Source organism: Diadema antillarum, unplaced genomic scaffold, assembly GCF_040938485.1.
Source record: "Diadema antillarum isolate AM-2024a unplaced genomic scaffold, OU_Dant_1.0 scf00000062, whole genome shotgun sequence".
Taxonomy (NCBI): domain Eukaryota; kingdom Metazoa; phylum Echinodermata; class Echinoidea; order Diadematoida; family Diadematidae; genus Diadema; species Diadema antillarum.
The window spans coordinates 2,232,089-2,244,339 of record NW_027270951.1 but is presented as its reverse complement, the minus strand read 5'-3'; the positions used below and the strand labels follow the sequence as shown (position 1 = coordinate 2,244,339).

Below are 12,251 nucleotides of genomic sequence, written 5' to 3'. Positions count from 1 at the left end.
ATGTTGTTACCATGTGAGGAACAACAAGGCTGTAGGATGAACTGTGTGATAGGGCAGCATTCACATGTCTGATTTGCGAGGACCAAAAGCAGCATTTTACCAAGGACCAACTCTATGTTTGAGCATTAACATTTCCACAATGTCTCAATAAAGTGTTTTTTTTTTTTTCTTTTTTGAGTACCATTGGAGGCACAGGATGGGACAATAATTGACTGTGTGTATTCCAGTAAGAATATTTTGTCAGTATTGATTTTGGTGTTAAGATAGTTTGAGTGGTGTTGTACCTTTGATGGAGATGACATCATTTGTGTTTGTCCTTCACGACCCCCCCATCCCCTTCCCTTCGTCCCCTCTTACGCTGCATCTTTTGAGAGTAACATATCTTATCAATCAGGTTGAAGCATCAGCTCTTCTTTTCACAGGGTACTACACTTTATTTAAGCTTATGTTCGAGAAAATTTCTCAACCACATGGAGTATCAGTTGTGCAGACGTTTTGGTACTTGTTATTGAACAGTATGATGTAGCATGTTCATCTATCTTACATAATTGCGCAGCATAGAAGTCGAACCTTTCTTTTTTGCTGCCTTCTGGGAGCCTTTGTCAGATGACACAATGAAAGCACATGAATTTAGCTCTCAATACCTACAAACTTCTTTGAATACAAGCAATCATGAGAAATGTCTGTAATCAGTTTTTGTCGTGATCTTCAACTTTTTTGATGAATTTAAAAGGAATTGGCCTGTTCAAATGAAATGTACGGAGAATAATCATTTTTCCTCAGTGTGTATATCACAGGTCGACGACATCAGGTCATTGCTTGTGGTATCATGCTCAAGTTTGTGTATCCCTGCTGGTTTATCATTCTGTGTATCTTGGGGGTAGGGGGGTGTGGAGGGTTGGGGTTGCAGGGAAACGAGGCAGTCGAGATGGAATTATCTGTACTTATTGTGCACTTTCTTTCGAGGCTTAAAAAACAATCTGCAGGTGTAAATTTGACATCATTCAAGCCGAGAAATCAAGTGGTGATCATGATTGTAAATAACACATTTTAGAAGAGATGTTTCTATTGTGATATCAGTGTGATTTTTTGAAATGATGCCAGTGATGATGGTTATGATAAATGATGACGACGATGATGTCGATAAAATGAACACAAGTGGTCTGTGTTTGGTATGTACATTTCCATTCATTTGTAAAGTTATGTCAGAATCTTTTCAGTGTTTTAACTTAATGCATTTGTTGTGCACCAGTAGGAAAATGCACAGAATTCCCACACAGGTCATCCAAAGGTGCTCTTTGGATGCAGAATGTTATTTATTCCAATCTTTGTGTTCTGTGACAAACTTAGAAGAAAACTGTGATGTTTTTTCTTTCTTTTTTTATCTAGTTTTGTTTGTCTTTTTTTTTTTCTCTCAGAATGAGAGCTTTGAGTGCATTGTAGCTTGTAAGAAATTCTTTCTTTCTTTGTGTAACTTCATTCGTTTTTATTCCAGAGATGAGCTCTTGAGGAATAAAAATTGCAATCACTCGTAAGACCAAGTTGTCAAATGTTCTAATTTGATTAGGTGTGGGAGTTGAGTGTGGACATGAGGTGATAGTTCCAAAGGATAAAGATGACATCACAACAATCATCCAACATTAATTTCACATCAATCATCCAACGTTAATTTCACAACGATCATCCAACATTAATTTCACAACCGTCATCCAACTTTTAATTCACTGGTGGCAGCAGGAAACATGATCAATGAGGCGCGTTATGAGTGCTGCAATGTCACAGTGACTCATTAATTTCTTGACTTTTGGTTTTTTTTAACCATATGATGTTCAGTAGTAAACAGATTGGGTCATCTATGAGGACCCATGTCTTGCAGATTTGACAAGAAAACATCGGCCACAAACTACTGTACATGTAATGCACATATTTTGCAGCATTATTAATTTTAATGAATTTCACAGGTTGACTGATATTCAAAAAATTCACAACTTGTGAAATTATTACCTCCTGTAAACACAAATGAGCTGTCTTAGTATTGTCTCCAAGTGAGGAAGGGAACCATATCTTTCCTTCTGAAAAGAGAGAATACGTACTTGCTTCTTATTCCATCCTCATGGTTCCCAATCATGAAAATAGTAATTAGCAAAATTGTCATTCAGGTCCCAATTTGTGATTTATTATACTTGTGAAATACATGACACATTCAGTTAATTGTGCTTATCATGTAGAACTCACACAAGTTGTTTACCACTCTGCTTTGGTCGTTTAACCATATGTGATCACAATTCACAATATCTGTGTGACATCTTTCAGTTGTCACATTTTTTGTTTCATTGCATTACACTTTGAAGTAAATCTCTTGACAACAAAATTATTTTCAGGCATAATATTGAGAGCTTTGCAATTCTGATACATGAAGGATTTGATATGATAGACATCAAGATAATTTCACTAAACCACGGCATATGTCGACAGTTGAGATTAGATAACTTTGATGATAACAGCACCACATAGGTCTCTAACTTTAAGTTAGGGACCATGTGAACAGAACTTGTAGTTAGTGCGGCACTCCAAACCACAAAAAATCTTGTGGTCAGGATGTATTGATGGTGAGGGCATCCCTCATGATTACTTACACAGCAATTCAGTCACAGTTCAGCAACATTATTCAACTGCAGCAACATCAGGGTCCCGTTTCATAAAACCTACTATCAGTAACAACTGCCACATTCCTATAACAAATTTGCTCTCAGCCAATCAGATGCAAGGATTTCAGTAGCTTATAACAACTATCGTAACTTGTTTTATGAAACGGGGTCCTGGTATGTAGTGAACTTCCTGATAGGCACATCTATTTGGACCCAAGCAAGTGCAGAGATGTGTGGGCAGTATTAATGTATGCACAAATAAATCTCAAATCTGTGTTAAATACACACAATAGGGAACGAATTTCCATATAACATCCATACATGTTGATATGTACACTGTATTTTTTGTCTTGTAGCAGGTGGCCGTCTGCGAGGTGGACTATGTAAACAATGGCTGTAGGTTACATGTACTGTAAAAGTGGAAATTTTTGCAGTGTTAAAATTTTCGCGCATTTCACGCAACCAGAAGCTAGCGCAAAAATAAAAGCACGTGAATATTTTTGCATGCCATACGTTCCAGTAGTTCATGTCTTGATTGCGCGGAATTAAAAACATGCGAAACTCTTCTTCGACTTCTTCGACTAATTAGTCGCGCGAAAATATCCACTTTCACAGTATTTTAAAGGAGTTAAGGGTAATGCATTGCTATATCAGTGAAGCACTTATAACCTGTGTGTCTGCATGTACCTGTCTGTCTTTCTGTGTCTCTGTCTGCCTAAGTCCCTCCTTACAATGATGTAATATTAATGCAAGTACACATACAGTGGAAACTGTATATAAAGAGATCTGCTACAACAAAATACCTGATATAACAAATTAATTTCTCCCGTCCCAATGAATTTATTTCCTTTGTTTTGTATCGTTTATTGACTATTGATATATCAAAATATCTGGGATCAACAGAACAAATTGTCTTGGTTTCACAGATCTCGTTATACTGTGTTTCCACTCTACTCTGTTTTGTGAGTGATGAATGCTTCACATAATGGAAACAACTCAACAACAGGGATTCTTTTCTTCTCTGTTCTTGTTTGACAAGATTTTATTGGTTTCAGCTATGAAAATTTCCACAATGATTATTCTCATATTGACAGCAGCTGAACCTGATAAAGACTACCCTAGTCCCAAGCATACTCCGGCAGGTGTCCATGGGAAATGCATGTTATAACAAAATCAGCTTGTCCTCAGCAGGTTAGAGGAAGTATGTAGTCAGTTTTCCATGGTTCAAGGTTGTCAAGCACCATGGGGATCTCCAAGAGAAATGAGCCCAGTTTATCTCAAGATTCTACCTCACATGACAGACACATGGAAATATGTAAAGCATAATGATTCGTCAGTTGTGTCTTATACATGTACAGAGCATCGTTCCATCTTTGGCGACTTGAAGAGACTCACAGCTCTCTAAGATATGGGAGTTCAACAACTACATATACATTGTACATGCAAACCCTGTTATAACAAACAACAATACAACAAAATTTCATAATTGCGAGATTTTCACAGTAATATGATTTGTTGATTCGCCTGTCTATGGTATAGCTGATTCCATATAGCGAGTTACTTTCAGAAAGATTTAACAGCAATTTGTTTGTAGGAGAGGATTTATGGATAAAACTCATTAATTCCCATACTTGCCTCATTTGTTACGAGATTGGAAAAAAAAAGGGGGGGGGGAATGCTCAACTTCCAAATGCACCATTCAGGAATGGGACCATGTGCAAAACTTACACACATTATAAGCACACACATACATGGTGCTCATCTTGTTTCATCACCTATGAAGCAGAGAGGTTGCACGAGCAGTGCAATGTACATTTCTGTACATACATGTAGTTTAAAGGCAGCCGATCGCCATCCCTAATGGTAAGTAAACTCCGAACGACCGAAGTTTGTGCATGCAAATGCGCAATGCCAGACTCGGTGCTATATCCATAAACGTGTGGGACAATGCTGCCACTGAGACACGTGTGTGTGTGTGCATGTGTGTGTACGCATCATACACAAATATTGTCACCGCGAGCTGCGGTGATTGGAGGAGAGAGGCCAGGAGACGCGTGGCTCTTTTGGCCTCTCTTCATGCGAATGCGCACTGAGTGTGTGCGTCCATTCGGAAGCTCACGTGGCTCACTCGGACAGCCATTTTGGGTTAGGAGATTAGCACAGAGAGCGCTCTTGTAGCCTACATGTTTTGTTCGCTGACCCATTGAGCCAGCGCTATTCTCATTCGGGGTCATTACATTTGATACAGAATGGGGGAGGCAGCGTGTTGCGTTCGTCTCCGTGCCGCACAAACCACTCGCCACGACTGAGTGCCTTTAAAGTTGGGTAGCATGCCATGTACAGTGTACTACCTACCATTTTATGCACATGCTCATAGGACCGGGTGTGAGCGGTTACTTTGATGATGATGAGCAGACCCTTCCAATCCTGTAGATGGTACAAATCCACAGAATTGGGAGAGCATGACATTGGAAACAATAGAATGCTCCGCTCCCACCCCCCCCCCCCCCTCCTTTCTTCACACAATCTTTACACACTTGGACCAATAAATACACTGGATATTTGTACGAAGTAAATAAGTGGTTTCACTGCGAGTTCACATGTTTGAAAATACAAGTACATATGTTTATACACTAATTTTTCAAAATAATGTGTCTTTTCCACAAACATGCTAACAAGATGACTCTCTCGCCTGCAGGCGAGACTTCATGCATCACAGTTGTCTGCAGTCCTACATATGTCTGTATTTCATGTAACATACTGGCACCCGTTTGAATGAAAGTTTTGCTGTAACAAGAAAATTCTCTTGGTCCAGTGTGTCTCATTGTAACAGGGTTCGCCCATACAATCTCTCATTGCCCACCGCTGTTGTGAATTAGACAAGACAACAGATTCCCAATCATGTGGTCCCTAAGTTGAGTCTGTAAGTGGTAGTGGTAGTGCTCCTGGGCAAGGTGCTACATTCTTGTGGCCTAGTCCTTCAATCGGTCATGTACTTGCTTGCTTATACCCATTTCATTGCTTCCTCAGTGGTGATGTGAAAAATAAAAAAAAATCAGGACTCAAACAGTCAACCTTGCTAAAGTCGACCTCCCATAAGTTGAATATTCATCTAAGATGAAGATCTTTTCAAGTCCTCTTGTCTTTATATTCAGTTGATTTTAACCCCTCATAGGTCGAATTTTCTCAAAGTCAAAGCTATTTCTTCAGTCCAAGTGGATTTGATTTGGGCAAGGTTGACTGTAGTACAGTGCACTCCTGCTCTAATGACAATGGTTATAACAAAACTCTTGTTACAACGTAAAAACACAAAATAAAAATTCAGTTCCTAAAATCATTTTCAATAGATCTATATACTTCATTGTTTAATGAAATTTTGACATAACTCAAGAAAATTGCCAGTTCCGAGGACTTTGTTACGACGGGAGTTGCCTGTAATACAAAACTGACTGCTGTATCTTGTACAATAAGGCACATGCTCAGAAACTTACAAGATCACTATAGAATACTACTTCTTTATGAAGTACATACACATAACGGAAACTAGATCACGGTGATTCTCTTGTTATGCGCACGTCCTCCTCAGATTTGAGACAGCAGTATTTTGGCCAATAAGAATTGAAACAAATGATGATACTCTAATTACAACATCATGATGACGCTACTCACAATATACACGTTTCATGAGGTGAATTTGATTCACACACAAAAAAAGAGCCATTTATAAAATGCTGTGCTCGAGTCAGGTTAGCCATTATGCAAGCAGTCCAAACTGTTGACAGAATCCCCATAGATGCTGTCTTCTTGGCTGAAAACTGGTGATCTGTTGGTCAAACCAAAGCGCAATTACCACCAGAACAACACAATGGCTACTCTCAGTAAAGAAGGCACATGGAGCAGTGCCAGCACAGAGTCATTCCAGCATTTTTATGACAGTCTTGTTGTGAGAGTCAGCCTGTCTAGATGAGGTCTCTCATTCTTGGGTGGGGCCAGGTCCAGCAGTGAGGAGGTTCATCCGCAGTGTGTGCATGTGGTCCAGGGCTTCTGTGAGGAACGGCCGTACTGTGTTGATCTCCATCAGCGACAGGTTGTCCAGCTGTTCAGAGCAAATGGAAAAAGCGGACCTGCCTATTACCATTCATAAGATACTACATCTTCAGAGTCATGGTTATTTCTTTCTTTTGGCACTAGGTAGCATGTAAGGTGCTGATAGTGCTTGTTGTACTATGCACTTCATACATGTAGAGTTTTGGAAAGCCTTGAGGAAAGAGAAAATATCACAGAGCCTCATTCTTATGCACTCACAATGTCATATCAACACTATGTAAGATCAAGGCAGGCTGTGTTCAGACAAGGAAAATACTTGCAGCTTAACATCTTCAAAGTAGAAATTAGCATCACTACAATTTGTAAAAAAAATAATAATAACAATCATAATAATCATACTCCCTTGTACCTTACATTCATATCCATGTGATGGTTGGACTCTTTATTGTTGGGGTTGCATTTGAGTACAAAAGAAATTCAAACTTTGGATTATGGATTGGGTAAAATTTGGATAATGTTTTGGTAATTAAAGCATGAAATTTTTGAGGGGGAGTAGGAGAACACAACATACAATTCAAACCCAGCAGAAAGGACACATCCGTGCCAATGAAAATTTGCCAAATGAAATATGAAGGGGTTGACTCGGGAAACATATGGAGGCTGAGTATCGTTTTCCTGCAATAAGGGCATAGTGTCTTGTCAGACTGTGATGCTCACCCTAGCATGCGTCTCCTGGTCCTTGACAAATTTGTCTATACTCTGTCGCAGCTTGGCCATGCGCAAGTCCCAGATGTCCTTGATTAGGGTGTAGACTTCGTCCGCATTGGGTATGTCATCTGTAGCACTGGGGCAATTCAAGCAAATTAACATAAACGTGGATATGTTAAACTCAGGGCAGTTGACTACATTAGTGATTGAGTATATCATAGACACAGATTAGGAGACAGTCTTTGAAATAATCCCATTTAAAAGCCTCAATGACACACCATATTGCAATCATGCCATTTACCCTTTCATACATTTATCATTCATATGATTTTCCATTAAACTGTCCTAATTAATAAATATACCGTGCTTAAAGTTGTAAGAATGTCATTCATCATAACAGAAGCAATGAACAAAGTAAATCAGCCAATAAACAACCACAAAAAGTGAGACACTTCATGTCATTTGTCACACCACTTCAAACAATGAAATTGTTAAGAAGGATGGTGAATCATTCATCTTCCCATTCTTCAAATGGCATCTTTACTGGTTACTGACGGTTTTATTTTGTTTTGTTTTGGTCCTTGCCTTTTAATTTCTGTGGAAAGAGAAAAGAGAGAGGGGGAAAGGGGAGCATGGACAACAGGACTCAATAAATGGAGCAACAATAGAGACCTTGCTTTGCCTGCTAGCAGTGTAATACAATCATTTTTTTTTTTCAATTAAAACATGACATTTAGCACCATCGGCCTGAAAAAAAAAAGATTAAAAATGTGTACAGACTGCATTGCCCTGGCTGACAGACACTTACTGGCTGAGAAGTAGTTTGGTGACCTCCATGTAATGAGGATTGACAATAGGCTGGAAGACGGCCGAGTCCTGCTCCTGCTTCTTCACCTCCTCCAACTTCTCTGTAACAGAAATAATGACACATGATGGACTTGCAGATTAAAGGAGGCAAGACAACACGAAAACGCTTCGTGGAAGCCCTCTACTATTTCTCTCTGAAAGCAAGGAAGTGATTATTTATGCTGCTAAATGAATAGCTAGCTTTCAAAGTAACTGTCATGTTCCTTGAGCTGAGTAACTTGATTGCAACATGCAGGTTCAGGATATAGCATGTGCCATAGTCATTCCCACAATGTGCCAGCAGTGTGAATGAGAAGATTGCATCCGGTGGGATTGACTGACATTTGATCATAATTTTGTTACATTTATCTTATACCATTCTCCTGGTTAGTCTCTACTCATCACAGATCTTTGGTGGAAAATCACCAACAGATTCTGAACTTGACATTCCTAACAAGATACTGTACTGATTAAAAACAAATAATGACAACAGAATCCCAAAAATAGCACTTGAGTGGAAGCCAATAGATGGAAAGAGAAAAGGAAGAGAAGAAAGAAGAAGATCACTTACAACATGGAGAAGAATAGATGATGACCTGAAAGAGAGCGAAATATTTCACGGGGACAGGCAAAGACCAAGGCACAAGATAGAAAGCAGTGGAAAAAAAGTTGTGCATCATTGTTCTCCCAAGGATGGAACAACCTATTGAAAAGGTCTGTAAGGATACAAATTACAAAAATAACAATTAAAAAAATACAAACAGCCTAGAAAAACTTGCTCAGAGACGCTCTCACCAATATCCATCCAGGCTGGGGGTTGGATGTGGCACTTTTGCCTTTGCTTCAGGTTGATGGCCATCCACAAGGGCACCTCCACTGGCAGACTCGGGTTGAAGGGCCCCACATTGCCCCCGATCAGAAAGACTTCATCATGTGAAAAATTGGGCACAACGGTGACAGTCTCCTTCTCGGCTAAAAACTCCACCTCTGAGGGATCCATCATCCTTAGAGTTGGGCAAGACTTGACTTCTTTTGCAGTACAGAAAGATAAAGTTACAGCGAGTCCCCTTTCTTCTTCTCCTTATGGAGTAAGTTTTCTTTTACCCCTAAAGGTCTAAGCTTCTCTGCTTGCGCAATACTTTCATATCATTCATGAGCATTATTTCAACTTGTTTGGGTCATTTCCACACAGTCTAGTCTTTTTGATCATCTTGCCTTCGGTCCACTGTTGCATGGCTTGTAAATCCTTTTGTTGTTCAGGGCTGAGTAGTCCTTCTGCTGCTAAAAGTGACCCCTGATCATGCAAATACAGATTCTGTGGTCCTATAAAGATGAAAGTAACAATAAAATCCAATGTCAAAACTCAAGAAAGGAGGGTTGGGTCTAGGGTCATAGGATATGGTAATAACAATTGATGGAATGGGCTCTCAAAAAAAAAAAATGGATAAAAACTGCACTTTTTTCTCCATGAATTCACAATGTAGTGTATATTACTTAAAATACAAATTTGGAATTGTACTGTAACTAATACATCTATAATTATAAAGAGTAAAGATTTATATTTTATTCAAAAACTTTTACCTGTTAAAAACTTTAGTTGTCATTAGATTTTACAGCTAGAAAATCAAAATGGTGGTTGATGCCCAGATGTGTTAAACGCAAACAAGCCATGATATCTATGTAACCTTATTAAACATCACCCATAGATCTAGGCATATCATCACATATGCCTAGATCTATGTTGACATAGCTCTGCATTTACCTGTCTTGTCGAATTGTCAGGCCTCAGAAAGACAAGTCTTGTATAAATAGTACCGGTACTAATCTACTATACTAGTACCCTCCCATTTTCAGTCAACTTCAACTGTAGCCAGTGTAGGCTTTATGACATGTATACTTAAATAGGATCTAGTAAACCTACAACACTTTGACTTCTTTAATCATTGCAGTATTGACTGCACTGCACTGGCCACTGCTGCTGTTTGAGAAAAGGCCTAAACTTTCTGCAGAGCTTAACTGCGACCAGCCCGAACGTGAAGCGTTATAACTGTGTGAAGATAAGGAGTGCCCCGGCCCCGGAGTTTATGCAGAGCTGAGCAGAGTAAATTTAAATTTATAATTATATACTGTACTCACCTGTAGGGTTCTAGAGGTCAAGAGGTTCTAACCACTATGATGACGGTGTAATCGTATGGTAATGTGGATCTGCTGTGTGTTGTGTGTGACATTCAATGACAATACGGCTGAATCATGCATGTAAATCTATCAATATTAACATTCAAACAAGCTTCTGACTCAGTCCGGGAAACCCGCTCATGAGGACCGCTCCCGCGTACGAGGACTGCCCCGCCTCATGAGGACCGCCCCCATGCCTCATGAGGACCGCCCCCCCCCCCCACGCCTCATGACGCCTGGGGGGAACGCCTCATGAGGCCCCCTATTCACTTCTATTCATCTCACATCTGTGTTTTAATGGGCGCTCTGCATCGGTTGATTAAAGGACAAGTTCACCTTCATAAACATAAGGATTGAGAGACTGTAGCAATATTAGTAGAACACATCATTGAAAGTTTGAGGAAAATCAGACAATCCGTTCAAAAGTTATGAATTTTTGAAGTTTTTGTGCAGTACCCGCTGGATGAGAAGACTACTGCAGTGTATGAATAACTTAGATGTCACATGCGTACAACAATATAAGAAAAATATAAAGAGAATTTCACAAAATTCCATCTTTTGAAAAAAGTACACATTCCCCTGACTCATTACCGGCAAATGTTATGGGTAATATTATTCCCCCTGCCTTTAGAAAGAGGCAAGTCAAGTGCTCTTTTATTATGCGAAAAAAGTGAAAATATGTTGAATTTCTTTTACATTTTCTTTATATTGTTGTACGCATATGACTCACAAGCTGTAGTAGTCTCCTCATCCAGCCGTTCCAACACAAAAATTTAAAAAATTCATAACTTTTACATCGATTGTCCAATTTTCCTCAAACTTTCACTGATGTGTTCTACTAATATTGTTGCTTTTTCTCAATCCTTATGTTTATGAAGGTGAACTTGTCCTTTAAAACTCGATTTTTGAAAAAAAAAACAGACAGGATTTTTTCTTCTTTTCATCATGGATAGTGGACATGTGTGTGTAATAAAAAATCACCGTGCAAAGTTGCGACAATTTATACGTTAGATGTGAGATGAATAGAAGTGAATAGGGGGGCCTCATGAGGCGTTCCCCCCGGGCCTCATGAGGCATGGGGGCGGTCCACATGAGGCGTGGGGGCAGTCCTCATGAGGCGGGGCAGCAGTCCTCGTACGCGGGAGCGGTCCTCATGAGCGGGTTTCCCGGACTGGACTTGAATCTGTTAATTGCCATGATTCAAGTAGTTGCTTCAACTGCTGACTTTGGTAGCATATTCCAGTGATTAAGATACTCTACCCTGACTAATCCAAGGGCTGACAACTAAAAATGCCTACTGAGTTCAGCTATATTACAATGTAGAAAGTCTAGCAAGATTCTACAAGACCTCTGGCTCTGCTCTGGCTCTAGGTTCTAGCTATCGGATGCCAGCACCGCATCTGTCGGATGCCAGCACATGTAAAAATATATGGGACTGTGGTGTAGCAATAGTAAGTGATAGTCTACACTGTCTAGTTCTTCGTCAAATAATTCGTTAAAACAAGACAACAACATAGCTTGTTATAGCATGTCTTGAAAAGAAACTCATGTTTAAATAAATTTTAGTGACTACAAGAGGATTGTAATATGTAACACTGAAGAAACAAAGCGTTTCCAAACCTTGCAGAGTTTAGAATTTCCCGCTGACGGAAGAGATCCAGCCGCGCGATTTCGCTGCATCGCAGCCTTTCTGTTGCTGTTGCGAATTTTATAGACATGGAGCAGACACATGTTCTCAGCACACACGTAGGCTCAGACGTTATCTACGACTAAATTGTTTAGTTTATTTTCCTTGAAATTCTTTTTCATCATGATTTTTATGTTATG

The 12,251-nt window shown here is 39.6% G+C and overlaps 1 protein-coding gene across 1 annotated transcript; it reads right to left on the bottom strand.

The window, feature by feature from the left end:
* Positions 1 to 6,621: 6,621 nt before the first annotated feature.
* LOC139716155 (DNA replication complex GINS protein PSF2-like) lies at positions 6,622 to 9,266 on the bottom strand. Its single transcript, XM_071627714.1, has 4 exons — positions 9,045 to 9,266; positions 8,212 to 8,311; positions 7,413 to 7,539; positions 6,622 to 6,744 (listed from the first exon to the last, which is right to left on the bottom strand). The coding sequence occupies exons 1-4, from the start codon at positions 9,250 to 9,252 to the stop codon at positions 6,622 to 6,624; spliced, it is 558 nt and encodes a 185-aa protein (XP_071483815.1). The 5' UTR covers positions 9,253 to 9,266.
* Between the last annotated feature and the right edge of the window lie 2,985 nt (positions 9,267 to 12,251).

Bases quoted from the DNA above. Each gene is read 5' to 3' on its own strand.
- LOC139716155 (XM_071627714.1), bottom strand. From the start codon at position 9,252: ATGATGGATCCCTCAGAGGTGGAGTTTTTAGCCGAGAAGGAGACTGTC. The intron at 8,312-9,044 runs GTGAGAGCGTCT...TTTCTGTTACAG, and splicing joins CCCAGCCTGGATGGATATTG to AGAAGTTGGAGGAGGTGAAG. The intron at 7,540-8,211 runs GTAAGTGTCTGT...GAATTGCCCCAG, and splicing joins ACCAAACTACTTCTCAGCCA to TGCTACAGATGACATACCCA.